Source organism: Lissotriton helveticus, chromosome 5_1 (assembly GCF_964261635.1).
Source record: "Lissotriton helveticus chromosome 5_1, aLisHel1.1, whole genome shotgun sequence".
NCBI lineage: Eukaryota > Metazoa > Chordata > Amphibia > Caudata > Salamandridae > Lissotriton > Lissotriton helveticus.
In genome coordinates, this window is record NC_136065.1 from 235,315,769 (window position 1) to 235,335,067 (window position 19,299).

The following is a 19,299-nucleotide window of genomic DNA, read 5'->3' on the forward strand; positions in this document are numbered from 1 at the left end:
CTAACAGCAGTGACAGCCGCTCTTTAATGGGAGATTGATTAATGCGGAAGTAAAGGACGCGGTGAGAGGGTGCGGGGCGGCAGGGATGAGGCAACAATTGCAGACACTGCCGCATGAAGCTCTGCTCACTTTTAGAAGAGGAGGGGAAAAAGCACACGCTGCAATAAACATCTTACTGACGTCTCGCCATGAGCAAAAATCCGGCTGCGTCAGTCTCTGCGGCGATCAATCACTGGAAACTGTGATGGCACGAAGAGACCCCGGGCTTCTAAAATTAGTTGCCTAATTATCAATTGATTTCCGTGGCACGGTATTGTCTTGTTTCACTTTGGAAAAGCGGGGGAAAAGCAGCATGCCTCTTCTATTAATTGCATGGAGACCAGCTAGTTGTGGTTCTTAATTAAAGAGACACTGTCTTTTTCCAGCCATTTAGAAGCCCCGTACCTTTCACATAAATAACGGGAGGAGGGAGGCTCTTTCTCAAATAAAGGTAGGGGGTGGATGGGATCTGGTTCAAGCACCCGCTCCCAAATAAATACATGGAGATCTAGTACCCCTCAAACAAATCAATAAACAGAGCATAGAACACGCCAAAGATTAGCTGGAACCTGGGACCACTCCTCAAACAAAGGAGCAGAGATGACTTACCAAATGAAACCGAAAGGGAGCAAAGAGCATTCCAGAAAATACTTCCGCGGGTTTCATGGGGGTCATGCATGCATGAAAGGGCTGGGAGCGCCCACTCCTCGATGCTTGAGTGCAAGAAGGAGCATTGCTGGCTCAACACCCCCCCCTTTTTGTCGTGGGGGGCTCTCGGTTTGTCTTCCAGGCTCTGTCACTACAGCCTGCATCACTGAGTTCAGACCCACTGCAGGACCCCAGGGGTGAGACGGGCAGCTCTGCTGACACCCACGAGATTTGGCAGGAGCAGCCGAGGGCAGTGAAGGCGCCAGCTGGGGCTCCAAGGTGAGGGGCAGAGCAGCGGCAGATGCGAAAAGCGGTGGAACGCAGCAGCTATCTTTGAACTGACTAATTATAAGGTAACAACGTCGCGATCCTTCTATGTAGCTATACTCTTCAAGCGTTTCTTTTATTAGCTGCACTACTGAAGTTTCCCCAATCCATGATGACCACCAAGACACGTCACTTGTCCATAAAAACAAAAGAAAGACGTCCGTAGGAACGTCATTGTGATACATTATAGTGAATACGCGTTTTGAGGAGTCTGTGAACAAATCTGTAGCTGTGTGTGTGAAGAAACCAAACGAGGGAGATTTGTTGGGACTGGGAGAACGGCCTGGAATGGAAGTGCCTCGCGGCATATAGGCTTTAACTGAGATGAAAACACTAAACACGAAGGAACGGGCACCTTACCTCACATGCGGCTCTGTGTAGATGCCTGCGATGAGCAGCTGTTCCGTCAGTCAGAGGCTCCCTTCTGCAGCCCCCTTATGTGTGCGAGTGAGGAGCGACCGCTCTGCGCACCGCTGGCGTTGCTCCTCCTTCCCCCCTGCACCCCATTGAACCTAGCAGTGTCGATGCCGGGACCCTGGCCTGCGCCGTAAACCTTGTGAATGATGACGCAGCTTTCCAGTTTCCCTCTCCCTACTAGGGGCACTCAGAATGAGGCAACGCAGCAAGGAAAGTAAAATTAAACAAGTGCTCGCCATCTCCGGAAGGCAAGAGAGGAGCGCTCCACACCACCATGTTTCTCCGAGGTCCAGCAGAAATGGCTCGGAGAAACGCCCCGCCATTTTCCGACTGGGGGGCGTGTTTTTCATTCTCTCTTCTTCCCATTGGCTGGAATGTAAAATTCCAGCCAATGGGAAGAGGAGAGAAAGAACCTAAAAAACACACCCCCGAATCCCAAAAAGACGGGGCTTGAATGGAAAGACGCCCATCTTCTCCAATGGCTGGCCAGCATTTAGGAGGACAGCCAATGGAGAAGAGGGGCGGGTTCAAGCCCCACTCTGAAAAACATAAGATCTCGCCAGCGAGACTGCTCAAGCGCAGCCTACGCAGGCCGAGACCTAAAAAGCTACCAGCCACCTTTTGATCGGGTATTATCCAGTCTGGGAGCTATCGAGTCTAATACCTAGATGTCAATGGAATGGCAACAAAGGAGCAAAGATTGTTATCACTTCACATGTATTTAAGAGAAATAATGTTTTAAATGGAGGTTTTTGGCTTCGTGTAACCTCTGTATGTGACAGATATGCATGCACTGCGAGATTGTCAGGTTAATCTCTACAAGTAATTACAATAATAACTATTAAAATAGCAATTACAATTTTTTTTAATTTCATTTCTTTGACAGAGTTCCTCATCCAATGTAGGGCGTCGGAGTGCTTTACATCGCACACACACTATACAGAGACAATAAATCATGTATGTAAATCAATGTACAGAACATTTTGTGTAAGACAATGAGGGGTATCATGTGTTTATGTCACATCCTACACATTGATAGGCATTTTATGTTAAGAGTGCATGATAAGGAGGACACAAAGTCAGGATATAAACTGTTACCCTGTTGCCAGGATTGTCTGTATTAAGACTTTATTATTAGGCAAAGGAACCATTTTCAGCAACCGCAGGGTAACGAATAATTGAGAAAAAACCCACTCCCCCTTCGAGTCTTGTATCGTGACCCTAAAGAACAAGTTACTTACCTTCGGTAACGCTTTTTCTGGTAGATACAATATCTGCCTGTGGATTCCTCACCTTGTGAATATCCCCCTGCGTCAGCAACGTTCGGAATTTTTTTTCGTAGCACGCCGACGTGGACGACGTCACAGGAGTACGACCTCGCGCGTGACTCCGTCTGACGTCACCGACTCCTTATCAGACCCACGCCGGCGTGATGACGTCAGTTCCGCCCTTTTTTCCGTGCCTTTGAGGCACACGGACGGACCAACGACAGCAAATATGCAAATATACAGTGTACACAGTACATACAAATCAAATACGCACACAAAGTGTGCAGTAGAAATAGCACAATAGCAGCAAACATATATACATAAAGACCAGGTATAACAGAGTGGACAACGGGGAGGCGGGTGGGCATGTGAGGAATCCACAGGCAGATATTGTATCTACCAGAAAAAGCGTTACCGAAGGTAAGTAACTTGTTCTTCTGATAGATACATCTGCCGTGTGGATTCCTCACCTTGTGAATAGAGTCCCACAGCAGTCCAAACTCCCGGAGGAGGGTGTCCACTCTGCTATACCAGGAAATCTTGGAGAACAGAACGCGCAAAGTGGCCATCCCTCCTCACCTTGGTATCCAAGCAGTAGTGCTTCGCGAAAGTGTGGAGGGAGGCCCAAGTCGCGGCTCTGCAAATGTCCTCAACCGGTACACCTCTAGACAAAGCAGATGTTGCAGACTTTGCTCTAGTTGAATGTACTCTAATACCCTCAGGAGGGTCCTTACCCGCCAAGGAGTAGCAAATCTTGATGCACAGGATTATCCACCTGGAAAGTGTGCGCTTGTGCACCGCTCTGCCCTTCTTGCAGCCAGCAAAACCAACAAACAGCTGGTCATCCATCCGGAAGTCTTTAGTTCTGTCCAGATAGAAAGACACCGCCCTCTTAGGGTCCAGGCGATGCAGTCTCTCTTCCTCCTTAGAAGGGTGAGGGGGAGGATAGAAGGTAGGAAGGGTAATGGATTGTCCAAGATGGAAGGGAGTTACCACCTTAGGCAGAAAAGCAGCCCTGGTCCTAAGGACCATCCTTTCAGCATGAATGGACAGGAATGGGGGCTTGGAACTAAGAGCCTGAAGCTCACTTACCCTCCTTGCCGAGGTGATTGCAACGAGGAAAACCGTTTTAAAAGAAAGAAGTCTCATGGGACACTTGTGCAAAGGTTCGAAGGGAGAACCCATCAAAAAGGTCAGCACAAGATTCAAATCCCAATGAGGAACCATTAAAGGAGTAGGAGGGAACTTATTAATGAGTCTCTTCAAAAATCTCAAAACCACTGGAGACTTAAAAAGAGAGGGCTGATCCGGCAAACAGAGAAATGCCGATAAGGCTGAAAGATACCCCTTGACTGTGGCAACAGCAAATCCTTGCTGCGCCAGAGAAAGAGCAAACTGCAAATGTCAGACAAATGAGCCCTCAAAGGGTCAACATCCCTCTCCCTGCACCAAGAGACAAATTTTGACCACCTATACGAATAAATGGACTTAGTGGAGTCACGCCTGGCAGAAAGAATGACATCCACCACATCGAGAGGGAGAGAAAAAGAACTCAAGTTGCCCCGCTCAATCTCCAGGCATGAAGGTGTAATGTCTGGAGGTGGGGGTGTAGAACTTGCCCCTCCATCTGAGAGAGGAGGTCTGCCCTGTGAGGGAGACGGAGCGGCGGGTGAGAGGAGAGGTGGAGAAGGTCTGAGTACCACACCCTTCTTGGCCAATCCGGGGCGATCAATATGACTTGGGCCCGGTCTTGGCCAATCTTCCTCAGAACCCGAGGAATCAAAGGTATGGGAGGAAACGCGTAAAGGAGTTGAGAGCCCCAACTCAACTGAAACGCGTCCTCCAAAGCTCCTTGCATCGGATACTGGAGACTGCAGAATGACAGGCAATGAGCGTTCTCGTGAGTGGCGAATAAGTCCACCCGAGGAGTCCCCCGCATCTGAAAGATGTCGTGAACAACCTCCGGGTGAAGCCTCCACTCGTGATCGGCAGAGAACAGCCGACTGAGAACGTCTGCACGAACGTTCAGAACTCCGGCCAGATGATTTGCCATCAGACAAATCTGGTGGTCCTGAACCCAGGACCAGAGATGCAGAGCCTCTCTGCAGAGACACTGCGACCCTACTCCTCCCTGTTTGTTGATGTACCACATCGCGGTCGTGTCGTCCGTCAGGACTTGAACTGACTGACCGCGAAGGGAAGGGAGAAAGGCCTTGAGCGCCAAACGTATCGCCCGCAACTCTAGAAGGTTGATATGAAGCAACCTTTCCTCTGGAGACCAAAGACCCTTGACCTCCAGATCCCCCAGATGAGCACCCCACCCTAGAGTGGAGGCATCCGTGATCACTGTGGCAACCGATGGAGGCAGTTGGAAAGGCTTTCCTTGAGACAGATTGCCTTCCACGCCCCACCAAGACAGAGCCGCTGCAGTTTCTCTGGAGATCCTCACTGACTCCCTGAAATCTCCGTTGTGCTGATACTACTGCCTGCGGAGGCACCACTGGAGTGCCCTCATGTGCCAGCGTGCATGATTGACCAACAGAATACAAGAAGCCATCAGACCGAGCAGACGAAGGACCTTCAAGACTGGAACAACCGCTCCATTGTAAAATAAAGGGATCATTTCCTGTATGTCGTGAATCCTTTGAGGTGGAGGGAATGCACGACATACAGTAGTGTCCAGTACTGCACCTATGAACAGGTTGCGCTGGGAGGGCACCAGGTGAGACTTGGGTACATTTATCGAAAAACCCAACCTGTGCAACAACTGAGTTGTCTCTTGCAGATGATGAAGCACATTCTCCGGCGACTCTGCTTTGATCAGCCAGTCGTCCAGATAGGGGAACACAGGAATCCCCGATCTTCTGAGATGCGCAGCCACCACTGCCATCACCTTGGTGAAGACTCAAGGCGCAGTAGTAAGCCCAAAAGGAAGGACCGCAAACTGGTAGTGTTGCGATCCCACCGTAAAACGGAGATACTTCCTGTGCGACTTCAGGATTGGGATGTGAAAATACGCATCCTGCAAGTCGATCGACACCATCCAGTCTTCTTCCATCAGCGCTTGAAGAACCTGTGCAAGTGTGAGCATTTTGAACTTCTCTTGTTTGAGATAGAGGTTCAAAATCCTGAGGTCCAGGATTGGTCGAAGTCTGCCATCCTTCTTGGGTATCAGGAAATACCGGGAGTAGCACCCCTGACCCCTTTCCTGCTCTGGAACAACCTCTATCGCACCCTTTCTGAATAGTGCCAGGACTTCTTCCTGCAGGAGAAGAAGATGGTCCTCAGAACAATAACCTTGGCAAGGAGGGTAATTGGGAGGGAATTCCTGAAAAGGAAGTGCATACCCATTTTCTACGAGATTGAGAACCCAAAGATCTGATGTAACTGATTCCCAATCTCGTAGAAAATGAGTAAGCCGACCCCCTACCGGCCCCACATGATCCAGAATGGTGGATCTAGGGCTGCTTTGCTGATGCGGGTGGGGGTTGGGCATTATTGGAGGAAGTGGAGGAGGAAGAGACTTGACGCCCACGTCCACGACCCTTCTGTCTACCTCTATAGGACTTGTACAGAGGGTTCTGCTGCTGCTGCTGTTGCTGTTGGCCCTGCCTGAAGGGACGAAAAGAAGATCTACCGAAGCGTCTAAACTTCCTAGTTGTCGATCCTCTCATCTGGAGACCCAAAGACCTTGCAGTAGCCCGGCTATCTTTAAATCTTTCCAGTGCGACATCTGCCTTTTTTCCAAAAAGACCAGTCCCATCAAAAGGTACGTCTAGCAACGTGGATTGCACATCTGCAGAAAAATCCGAGGATTTTAGCCATGCGGCTCTCCTGGTGGCAACAGTAGAGCCCATAATCCTGGCAACAGAATCAACTGTGTCCATGCCACTCTGAATAACCATGCGTGCCGCAGCCTGAGTATCGGAGACCACTTCATTAAAGTTCTTTCTATCTTCCTCTGGAAGCTTAGATGATAATTGCTTCACAGAATCCATCAGTGCATGGACATATCTACCCAAAAGGCAAGTAGCATTAGTGGATTTTAGGGCCATGCTGCCCGAAGAGAAAATCTTCTTTGCAGACTGATCCAATTTTTTTGAGTCTTTGTCTGCTGGTACCTGAGGAAACGAACCTGCAGACCTGTTAGAGCATGCAGCCTGCACCACCAGACTCTCCGGAGAAGGATGCGAAGAGAGAAATTCAGGGTCACCAGGAGCCACTCTGTAGCGTCTTGCAACAGACCTAGAAACAGCAGGAGCAGTCAATGGTCTCTTCCAGACCTCCTTTATCAGATCAGTTAAGGCATCAGTGAATGGCAGTGTAGGTTCAACAATAGAAGAAGGAGAGTGCAAAACCTCTGTAAGGATGTTGGGCTTGTACTCAACAGTAGGCAAAGTTAAGTTGAGAAGATCTGCAGCCTTCCTAATAACAACATGATAGGGTGCCACTTCCTTGGATGGTGCATCAGAAACTGAAGGCAAACCCCACTCAGGAGAGAGCTCTAGACCACTAGCATTCTGTAGGTCTTCAAAATAATCATCATGATCAAGAAGCTCACCCTCTTCTACATCAGAATCTTCACCCCTTTTCTCTTCCAAGAGACGCTGAGCCCTGCGTCTCGACCACTCCACACGAACCGAAGTCGACGGATCCGGTAACGACTCCGACGGAACCGGTTCCGACGTCGAGCGAGGAGCTGGGGTAACTGGAAGACGAGACTCACAGACTGGCGTGGTACCTCGATCCAAACTACGAGGTCGATCCGGAGTCGGCGAAGCCGGATGCGGAGTCAAAGACCTCGGTGGAGCCGCACCGAGCCAAGGTGTAAGAGGCGTCGGCATAAATGGTACAAATGGAGCTGGGGCGTAAGACTGAGGAATGCCCAAGTTGTAAGCCAATGGACCCATGGGACCAACAGGTGCTCCAGCGGGGTACATTGCTCTGGAGTAAACGCCAAACATCGCATTAAGGAAATGCGAGGGGTCCTGTCCAGGACCAGGAAAAGGAGGGTATGAACCTACCGGATGATCTGAAGAAGGATGTTCCGACATAGGCACATTCTGACCTTCCTGATCCACAGGAGTTTCCATCGGAGTTGGAGTTTGAGGAACTACCTCCTCCTCTTCCTCATGCTCCGAAGAATGTTGAGACATCGGATCCGGTTCTTGTTCCGGAGCCGGGGAACATCCGAGAGACTGAGCAGGAGAAGGAGAAACAAAGTCCTTATGATGCTTACGAGACTTCTTCTTCGAATCAGAGGATTCCTTCCCCGAATGATGTCTAGAGCTGTGCTTCCTCCTCTTGTGCTTCCTCTTCGAGGAGCTCGAAGCGTGACCCGAAGCCGATTTGGATCCAGATCTCGATCTCTCCCTGGACCTCGACCTCGCTCCGGACCTCGACCTCGCTCCGGATCTCGACCTCGACGCCGACCTCGAACGAGATTTTTGCCTCGACTTAGAGCGTCTCAACGTCGACCTCGAAGATCTCCCAGTCTCTCTTCCTTTTATCTTCGCAAGAAGAAGTTTTGCCTCACGCTCTCGTAGTGCCTTAGGGTTCATTTTAAAACAAGACCGACAGTTCTTAACGTCGTGGTCTGATCCAAGACACCACAAGCAGTCGCCATGTGGATCGGTGATCGACATCATTCGAGCGCAAGACCCACATTGCTTGAAGCCTGTCTTCCTCGACGACATCTTCGATGAAAGAAGAAGAATTAAAGGAAAAACAGCAACACTGTAATAGTAGAAGAATACAAAGTATCGCAGAAGATCCCAAAAACCGTTAGCGTCGAAGACGCGGAAAAAGGGAACTGACGTCATCACGCCGGCGTGGGTCTGATAAGGAGTCGGTGACGTCAGACGGAGTCACGCGCGAGGTCGTACTCCTGTGACGTCGTCGGCGTGCTACGAAGAAAATTTCCGAACGTTGCTGACGCAGGGGGATATTCACAAGGTGAGGAATCCACACGGCAGATGTATCTATCAGAATGCTAATACTTGGGATCAGGTGAGGTTAAATCGGCAGATGAAAGTGAGCGTCCCCATCAAGTCTTCATAAAATGTGAAACAAAGCTGCCTGATGGCTGCAACCTTATTTTTCCATTCTATATAAACGTTACGTAGCCCAAATTATGTAAGGCCTCACATCATGTACCCAAATTGGGAAATTTTAAGGTTCCAACGTAACAAGAAAACAAAAAGCAATGAAAGCTCAATTGTTGGCTGGTGAACCTTTCTATAAGCAAAATTATTTCAGGGAAAAAAAACATCAAATAGCCAAGATTCTGACAATTTCGTGAAAGAAGCGAGAAAAGCAACCATTGTAATTTCACTCTAGATAAGGAATCTTTGAAAGAGGTAACTGCATACCCTTAGTCTCAGCATTAACAAAATTCTCTTAAAAAAGTCAAAATAATTTTCATGCACAAGACGAGCTGCAATTTTTGTAAGTAGCAGGAACTTATGATATAGGTAAATAAGTAATCTTCTAGTCTTAAAAGACATGTTTTGAAGAACATGTTACATCTATTATAATAACTATTCGAATGGGTTCATTATATCACAAGCAGATTCGAGGGCAGAGTGGCCTGAATAATCTAAATTGTCACATGTAGGACTGCAATGGTTAGTACTTCTGTTGGAACGGTCATTGGCAGTGCTGGCAGGGGTAATAGGTGGTGTAGGAGCCTCCTGAGAAGGGCCCTGACAGATACTATTTTTTCACAAATTAAACATTGAAGCTGTAATCGATGTGGTTTCTTTGACCGTATACAATGGGCACTTAAGGAGGGACTTTTCAATTTGGGAAATCGCAAAAAAAAAAGCCATTTGCTTTGCTATACAATACCATTAGCAGAGCAAATGGCTTTAACTTAATCAAAGGCGAGACCTATTGCTTTTTCAATGCTTGTTTAGGACTTATGCCCTGGGTTCAGCCTACCAAACAGTGCAAGCTGTCTGGTTGCATACGATCTATTGTGGTTCACCAAGAACTTACAGGGGTTACAGCATGCCCATTTTGGCTTTATTGTCACTCTTATTTGCTTGATTCTTATTCAAGGGCTTTCCATATCCCAGCATGTCCATCTTGTGTTTCTCCTCTTGGAGCCTAGTCTCCTTAATATCTCTCGAAATTGGCTAGCTCCTATCCGTCCACTGCTCACTTTTAGGTAATTTCTTTTTCTTTTTAGACAAGATAGTCCATGAGAAAACATATGTTATCCAGGTCTTTCCTTCTTTCCACTGGATGCTCCCCCAAGATGTTCACCCTCTGTGTTTCTCTTTCGTATATTTCTCCCATCCACCCCCTCCAGCTCTATATTGTTCTCACCTACGTGTGCTTCTCCCCCACTCCTGTGTTGCTGTCACCTTCATGCGCTTCGCGCTGTCGTGTGTGCCCCTCGCCTGCCCTGTGCTCCATGCTCTTCTTTCACGAGACCCCCACGGTCTGTGCTCCTCTCTTCATATATGCTTCAACTCCTCCCCCGCCCCCACCCCGCCTCCCATGCTGCTCTCTCTCCCTTGTGCAATGCTTTGCCCTCTGCGCCCAAATATGATTTATCTATTCAGTCCTTCTATTCCCCACCCGTGGTCCTTTAAAAAAAACAATTACACTTTTACGCTAAACAAAATGTTTTGTTTTTCCATTTACCCATCCAAAGTGGTGTCCACCATATTAGATCGGTAAGTATAAATTTAAAACAAACGGCATCCACATCATTCCACTAGTGAGTACATAAGTATGCATACTTCATCACGCATGCACGTGCCAGTGGAGTAATGTAGCTGGGGGGCAATGGGACATCAGCCCTGTGGATTTGCACACAGAGGAATACTAAGGTGGAAACTGGCTGTGCGGCTGGATGCAACTAGGCCGCAGGCTGTCGGTCACCGAGGCATGCGGTGGCTCATCGTGGAAACCACAGCTTCTGTCCTGCACTATCACTCCCTGACCACAACTCCTGCAGTGGCATGCCGAGAACAGGAAGTAGTGGCAAAAACAAGACAGGCAGGCGGAAAGAAAAAAGTAGCTGCCATCGCAGATCAAAGCAGAAAAAGCTGCGACATACTATTTCTCGAAGATCCGCAATGACTTCACCAAATATTTTGGGCTCTTGAGCGTTGGGCTACGAGCTGCCGCTAATGCATTCAGTCCGGGTGTGCCCCGTGCGCCTCCCTCGCCCACTACTCATCAGTGAGTGGGGCGTGGGGACTCTCGGCGCTTTATTGATTTAAGGCACCATGGAAACGTGGTTAGGGCAGTGGTATTTGGAAAGAGGCGGTTTCTTGTGTTTGCTTGGATAGAATCGGGCCACCGCAGGAGAGAGAGTTACACCGGAGTAGATTTCTCACTTCCCGTTTACGTGTTTGAGGTGACATTTTTTAGCAATCGGTTAAGGGAAAATTCCTACAGTTTCGATGCACAGTAGAAAAATGACTGAGTTGGCAAGCAGGAGGAGCGGCGGCTCTTTAGCCGCGTGCATTTGATGTGCTTCTGTCATACCAGAGAGTGCTCGGAGTCTAAACAGGCCGGGGCAGGACTTCCTGGAGTCATTAAAGGCCTTTGAATTGGGGCGCACCCTGATTATTGCTAATGATGCTGGGCTCTGCCTCTGCCCCTGGGTCAGACAGGCTGTCCCTGACCACTGTGGACGTGGCCCTCTCGGCTTTTCACAAAAGTGAAAGCAACCGCAAGCAGCTAAACAGGGTGCGCGCAGAGAGGGAGCGAGCCGCGAGCCGTAATAAATCAAGCGCACGGTGGGAGACGCCATGAGCGCGCATATCGCCTGTCCGGGCGCGCATATGGTTTGTCTCCCTTCTCGAACGAAACCGACAACAATAGAGCCACGCCAATGCGAAGTAGCGCATGCACAGCGTTCGCTAGGCGAGACCTAAAAAACTTGCAAAAAGGACTTTGCATGTTCTGAAGTTTAAATGGCAAATGAGAGATCTGCAAAGAACTAGACATGCAGGCAACATCTGCTTCTCTGTGGGATTTCTACACTGAAGAACAGGAGTCCTAAACCAGTAAGACCTTCAATCGCATTTATGCTACATGTCCAGAACACAGATTAGGCCTAAGTGCAACTTTGTTTTCAGAGAGCACAAATGGCAAATTAAACAATGTTCCACGGTGAATATTTGCATATTTTGTTCCATACAATACAATACAATACAGTACCTTTGAAGGTATATGTGGAAGGAGGCGCATCGGACAATGAATGTCACAAAAGGGATTACACCCTATAAAAAGGAGTTAATACACGCTGTCACTATGTGGGTTACCAACAAAGGAAAGTCTTCTGTAGTGAGGGAAAAATGGACACGGATAAAAAGAAGCAGTAGGATGCGGTTAGTCTGCATTGACTGATACGATAGACCAGGAAGCAGACCTTATTGCCTGGGTGGAAGTGTTTAAGCACCATCTTTGTATATATCAACACGATAAGCAATTACGGTACCATAAATACTCTTAGCAATGAGATGTCTGACCTCTGCAGCCTTCCTGTGGTCGTCGTCATTCTCCAGCAGTCGTACATCCACCCCAAGGCAACGAAGATAGCGCCCTAGGCCTTGCAGCATATTATCACAGACCACACGGAACTGTTGGGCGGACACCTGAGGTGGGAGGTCCGTGGCGGTCGGCTGAACACCATGCTTCGATTTCTGCAGAATGGGAATAAACATCTTGAGTTTCCAGAAGGCAAATTCCTGTAGTTGAATCATCCACATATGGGTGCTTGATAGAAAACATGATCATCATTAAAAACTGAATAATACCGTTTTATGATATATTGCTTGTCGGTTAAGGCATATTCATATTTTAATTGTGTTAAACAAACTGGAATTATTTAATGTAGAAGGTTGTCAGAATGTTATTTTTTTATTTTACTACTGTTGATTTGTCTGTTTGTGGAAACTGGTATATGCAAGATATACTGTTGGAAAAAGGTTAATAGATTGATTGATTGATAAAAATGTATAACGCGCAAAACAATAACCCGCAGGTATCAAGGCGCCTAACAATACAGTCAGAAATTGAAGCAGACATCCTTACATATAGGCTTGCCGGAAAAGGCAAGTTTTGAGGGCACTACGGAATTTCTGTAGGGAGGGTAGGGATCTAAGGTCCAGAGGAAGGTCATTCCACCATTTGGGGGCCAGAGTGGAGAAGGCCCTGCCACCCCACTTAGCTCTTCGTATGCGGGGAGCTGTCAAAAGCGATTTCCCGGAGGAGCGCAAGTTCCTTCCAGGAGTATAGTGAGAAATGATGGAACCAACTCCTGTGTCGCTGTTTTTTGCAATAGCTCTAAATGTCATGCATAAGACTTTAAACCGTATTCGGTGTTCTACCGGTAGCCAGTGCAGCGTTTTCCTGGCCGCCGTGGCCGAAGAGCATCTGGGAATATCCAGAACAAATCTGGCTGTGGCATTTTGAACTACCTGTAAGCGCTGCAGGAGGCTCCTGTTTAGCCCCGCATACAGCGCATTACAGTAGTCTAAGCGTGAACCAATGAGTGCGACAGCTATTTGCTTTCTGGACTGCAAGGAAAGGTATTTCCTAATCCTTTGAAGCGTGTGGATCAAGCCCCAACAGGTGGAGATGGTTCTACTCACCTGTTTGCTCATATCAAGGGCAGGGTCTATCATCACCCCGAGATTTTTAGCAGATGTAGTGGGGGAAGGACACTTTCCCAGCGAGTCAGGCCACCAATTGGCTGACCAGATGTTTTCTTTCCCTCCAAACACCATCACCTCAGTCTTCTCCCCATTCAGTTTAAGAGAGTTCTGAATCATCCAATGGCCAACCGCCTCCATACAAGATCTAAACTTGGAGGCGGTTTGCACATCTGAATGGGAGAGAGAGACAAGGATTTGGGTGTCATCTGCATAAGAGACTACCTCCATCCCGAAAGTTCTTATTAGTCTGGCCAGTGGGGTCACGTAGATGTTGAATAGGGTCGGACTAAGCGCCGACCCTTGAGGGACCCCACATAGCACTGGTCGGGATGGAGATAGGAACTCCCCCAGCTTGACTCTTTGTTCCCTCCCATCAAGGAAAGAAGTCAGTAGATCTAGGGCTGCGTCCTTCACCCCCACATCCCTCAGGCGCGATGTAAGTACTGAGGGGGAGAGGGTATCGAAGGCCGCAGTTAGATCTAATAGGACCAGGAGGGTGGTCTGGCCCCCATCGACTGTCGTGCGGATTTTATCGAGTACGATGGTGAGGGCAGACTCGGTGCTGTGTTCCCTCCTGAATCCATGCTGGGAGGAGTCCAGGCATCCCGAGCTCTCCACAAAGACAGCGAGATGCTTGTTAAGATGTACCTCAAGCATCTTCGCTGGGGCCGGAAGCAGCGAAATAGGACGGACATTTTTTAAGATCTCCGGATCGAGAGAGGCCTTCTTTAACAGAGGTTTCACTACTGCCTTCTTCCACTCCAGAGGGAAAATGCCGTCTCTGATGGCTAGATTCATTATTTCTAGCAACGGTGGTAGGAGGGTCTCCCTGCACTGCTTGATGATTTTCAGTGGGCAGGTATCCAGGGGAGAACCGGACTTGGTCTTATTAAGCAAGATCTCCAGATCATGTAAGGCCAGCGGGGGAAAGGAGTCCAGGGTGCACGGTGGGGAGATGTCAGTAGTGGTCATATTCATCTCAACCCGAACAGTGGGCACCTTGATACAAGCTCTTTGTTCCTCAAGAGCCAAGTGGATATCCTGTATTTTAGTGTGGAAAAAGGAGGCAATCTTATCACATAGGTCTTGAGATGGAATAACAGGAGCAGGGGCTTGCAGGTTGACTAAAGAGTCAACGATTTTGAAGAGCTCCTTCGGCGAGGAGAGCGAGGATGTCAGGGCTACATAGTAGTCTTGTTTGGCCTGCACAATCTCCGCTTTATATTTCCTGACAAGGAGTTTATGGGCTTCCTTGTTCTTAAGGTCCCAGCTAGCATGCCAGAGCCTCTCCTTCCTCCTCACTTCTTGCCTGAGGAGTCTAAGAGAGTCAGAGAACCATGGGGCAGATGGTCTCTTTCTGGCTCGGCGGCCGGTCTGTACTGGGGCCAATTCATTCAGGGCCTCCGTAGTAACCTGTTCGAAATGGCCAACTGCGGACTGTACACTGTCCAAGCCTGTGATGGAAAGGCTAGCAGCCCAGGGCGCGAAGGAATCACTGCTAACATTTCTAGCAGTTTCCTTTACGTGATTCCCTATTAGAGGGGTTAAAGTCAGAGTAGCAATATGATGACAAAAAACAAGCTTGCAGTACTACAGTGACTCAATGCCAGTGGTGTTGTGACAATTTTCAGATCACTGAAGTCATTGGGACTGTGAAAACTCCACATCACGCAAATACTAATTCTAGCAAATGAGCCACCGAGGGTGTGCATTTTGTAGCACACTGTTACAAATATATTACTAAAGTAAGATATAGCTGCGCACTGTCATTTACAATCAGCACATTTTCCATCAAATGGCAAAAAATGTCATTATAACTACACTTTTACTGATAAAACTATATAGTGCACAAACTGTATTTTTTGTGTAAACTGGATTTCAGTGAATATTTATCATTTGAGTATCACCAAGTCAATTGTCTTAATTTGTTTTGAGTCTAAAATCTTTGTTTCCATCACAATTTAGAATTAAAAACAAATACACTTGATTTTTGCTTTACTTTTTTGGGTTAACCATTCTTTATTGATTTTTCAATGATTAATAGCCACACCAATAAGTTGTAGTCGGTCATGCTTCTCTGTGTAGGCTTATCTAAGCATATGACCATCATATGTTCGCCAAAACAGGTCTAACCCTACGGCATCTGCCATGGTGCATCGAATACCGTACCCATATCCCCCGACCAGATGATAGGAGAAAGTCATCGACATCAAACCTACCATGGAATACTAACAATAGTGAAGGGTGAGCAAGGCAAAGAGAGGACACGCTGAGACAAAGTGTGAAAAATTATAATTAATTTCCAGGTGCCCGACGGCGAAAATCACGGTAGGGAAGAGTTTTGTAGACTGTGCAGAAAGCGTTGGTAGGATGCAACTACCTGATATCTAGCATTATGACGAGTCTCCTAATAGATATATTTTTATTGAAAATCCAAAGAAACTTCTCAGGAGATTAGAAGCATTCCCGACTTGAAACTCTGAATAGGATATTCTAGTAAATCCTTCAACATGCACTGAAAGTTCAACTAAGGGACAAGTTCCTTACCTTCGGTAATGCATTATCTGGTACAGATAATATCTAGCTGCAAATTCCTTACCTTTGAATTTCCCAGGCGTCAGGCTGGACCCTGACGCCTGGGACCCAGCTCGAGCAATACCCCTTGCGAGCTCCAGTCGGGTGGCTCCATTCGGCTCCACATGATGTCATCTGCCATCGTTCGTGTCGGTTATGACGTCGCAGTCACCTATATAGGTGCCACCCAGGCGTGCGGATGTCAGTACTTTTTGTTTTTTCCACGTCAGAGCGTAGAGCTAGGAAGTAACTGGCATAAACGTGTGCAAACTAGGGCCCTAAAAAAGGGAGTAACCCTAGCCCTAACAAAATCAGTCCGCAAAGCAGGGAGGCATGGGTGGGCCTGTAAGGAATCTGCAGCTAGATACTGTCTCTACCAGATAATGCGTTAACGAAGGTAAGTAACCTGTTCATCTGATAGAGACTTCTAGCTGCATATTACTTACCTTTGAATTAGATACCCCAACTAAACTCCTCCAGCTGTGGGTTATTGACTAATTGCTCCCACTAGGAAGTCCTGCAGGACCCACCAAGCAACATGCCCATACCTGTGGACCTGACTGTCCAGGCAGTAGTGCGTGGCAAACGGTTGCAAAGATGCCAATGTTGCTGCCTGACAGATATCCCCGAGCCAAGGCTAAAGAGGCAACCTTTCCTCTTGTGGAATGGGCCGTAATCCCTCAGAAGGCTGCTGCTTAGCCAGGGCATAGCACATATTAATGAAGAGAATGACCCAGCGAGAGATGGTCCTATTCTGCACTGCCCAACTCTTCCTAGCTCCAACATACCCCACAAAGGGTTGGTCATCCACCCGGAACTCTTTTGTGCGGTCGAGGTAGAATGACAACGCTATTTTTGGGTCGAGACGGTGGAGACGCTCCTCTTCCTTAGAGGGATGAGGGAGAGAAAAGGAGGTAGGCAGCAAGTTAGACTGACCCAGATAGAATGGGGTCCCCACCTTTGGCAAAAATTAAGCATGGGAGCGAAGCATCACTTTGTCTGGAAAAGACATCATGTAGGGAGGTGTACAAGATAGCGCCTGCAACTCACTCATCCTCCAGGCAGATGTTATCGCCACAAAAAAGGCTGTCTTGATCGTAAGCAGGTGGAGGGGACAACTTTGCAGATGCATGAAAGGAGCACACAAGAAAAATGCAGACCAAATTAAGGACCTACTGCGTCATAACCAAAGGCGTGGGTGGAAACAAGTGAGCCAGCCCCTTCAAAAACATATTTACAATTGGAGACCTAAAGACAGAGGGTTGGTCTGGCAGCCGCACAAATGCAGATAGAGCAGAAAGATAACCCTTAAGTGTACCCAAAGCAGAGCCCTGCTCTACTCACAACAAAAGGCGTAGCTGAGCAATAGCAGCCTTGGAAACTGACACTGTGCATTCTCTTCAGTGGCGAACGGACCTAACCAAGAATCTCCCCAGCGGTCAAAGAGACCTTGCACCACCTCCGACTGGAGACCCCATTCGTGATCCACTAGGCACCGACGGCTGAGTTTGTCCGCCCTGGCGTTCAGAGAACCTGCCAGGTGTTGAACCACCAGGGTCATGCCCTGCCATTCCAGCCATGTCTAGAGACGCAGGGCCTCTCGAGAAAGGGTCCACAACGCCACCCTGCCCTGCTTGTTGCATTATCACACGGCAGTGGTGTTGTGTGTGAATCCGGGGCCCGCTCTAAAGCTGCCTTGGCCATGAGAGCTGTAACTTCCTCTTGGAGCAATTTTAAATGGTTCTACACCTGCCGTTCTTGTTTTGGCAGATTGGGAGGAGGAAAAAAAAGGAAAGTCAGAGAATAGCCCTCCTGAATGAACTGCAAGACCCATGTTTCCGATGTTATTAACCTCCAGTGGGGGAGATGATGATGGATGGATTCTCCCACCAAATGGAGTGGTGTGGTCTTGCAGAGTCTGACTAGTAGTGTTTGTAGGTTGCAGTTGCCGAGGGCAGAGTGGCCAACGACTTCTGGCTTCCATTCCAAGAAAGGAATGAACCGCGTCCACGTCTCCACACAACATGGGAAGCCTGCGCAGCACGGTGGCTGGGATAGGGCTGCACGGCTAGAACACCCGTCTGTTGCCACAAAAGGGGACAAAGTTAGACTGACCACGAGGTGTAGAAGAGAGGCCCATGAATCTGGCTGTTACTCGAGAGTCCTCGAACTGCTCTAAGGCCGAGTCTGCTTGGTCCCCAAAAACACGAGATCCATCAAACGGCATGTCCATCAAGTTTGCCTGTACAACGCCCAAGAAGCCAGACGCTCCAAGCCAGGTGTGGTGCTGCAAGGTCACAGTTGATGAGATCGCTCTGCCCAGCAAATCAGTTGTGTCAAGGCCACACCGTATGGTAAATTTTGCTGCATCTCTCCACTCCTTAACCACCTGAGAGTACAGCCAGGGCCTCCTCCAGAACTTGTGGCAGCACTTGCGCAACCGTCTCCTAAAGGGAGTGGGAGAAATGGCCCAATAAGCCTGCGATAGTCACCAACCGCAATGCCAGGCTGGAGGAAGAAAACATCTTCTTCCCAAGCGATTGAAGCCTCTTGGATTCCCTATCCGGAGGGGTGGAACGGAACGCGCCATGGGAGGTAGAAGCCTGCACCATCAAACTTTCAGGCGCAGGGTGTGGGCAGAGGAACTTTGGATCACCAGTAGCCGGACGATGTCGGCCTGCAATTGTCCTATTCACAGGCGCCCCTGTTCTAGACTTGGACCACGTGCCTAGAAGGACATCAATAAGTGCCTCATTGAAGGGCAAAAGGGTTTCAGAGGTGGAAGCCACAGGCTGAAGCACTTCGGTCAGGAGATTAGTCCTGACATGCAAAGAGGGCAACTTTAGTTCGAGGACCTCAGCTGCTCTCTTGACCACTGTAGGAGACTGGCTTAGTATATGGTGCTGACTCATGTAAGTGGAGCACCCTGCGCTATTCTAGACAATACTTATGGTGATTTTATTGGTCTCAGACAACCTTAGGAAGCTCTCTAAGTGTTAGCTGTGGAGAGCAGCCTTCAGGCTTAGTCCAGAAGGAGTGTGAAGCAGCTTGTTTTACCAGTACTAATCATATAATGTATGTTAAACGAAAAAGAACCACACAGCGTAGTTATAAAAATATGTTTTTATTATAAACACTCACTAATACATTGCAATATCTCGTCCCCGGAGATATAATCACAATACACACAATACTTTAGTAAGAGAACACATAAGTAGCAAAAATATACAGTGGTCTCAAAGGGGAGCCCAAACCATTTACTAACTAAGTGGAATGCGACCCACAACCTTAAGTTGAGACTGGACACAGAAGACGTAGATGTGTTGGGGACCCAACGAACCACT

At 48.2% G+C, this 19,299-nt stretch overlaps 1 protein-coding gene across 2 annotated transcripts in view; it reads right to left on the reverse strand.

Annotated features, from left to right (window-relative positions):
- EXD3 (exonuclease 3'-5' domain containing 3) overlaps window positions 1-19,299 on the reverse strand; it is a 2,383,304-nt gene that overhangs the window by 1,034,062 nt on the left and 1,329,943 nt on the right. For both annotated transcript variants that reach the window (XM_078642091.1, XM_078642090.1), the window contains exon 18: window positions 12,194-12,367. In XM_078642091.1, the coding sequence (XP_078498217.1) occupies window positions 12,194-12,367 (174 nt within the window). The remainder of the gene's footprint in view (window positions 1-12,193; window positions 12,368-19,299) is intronic.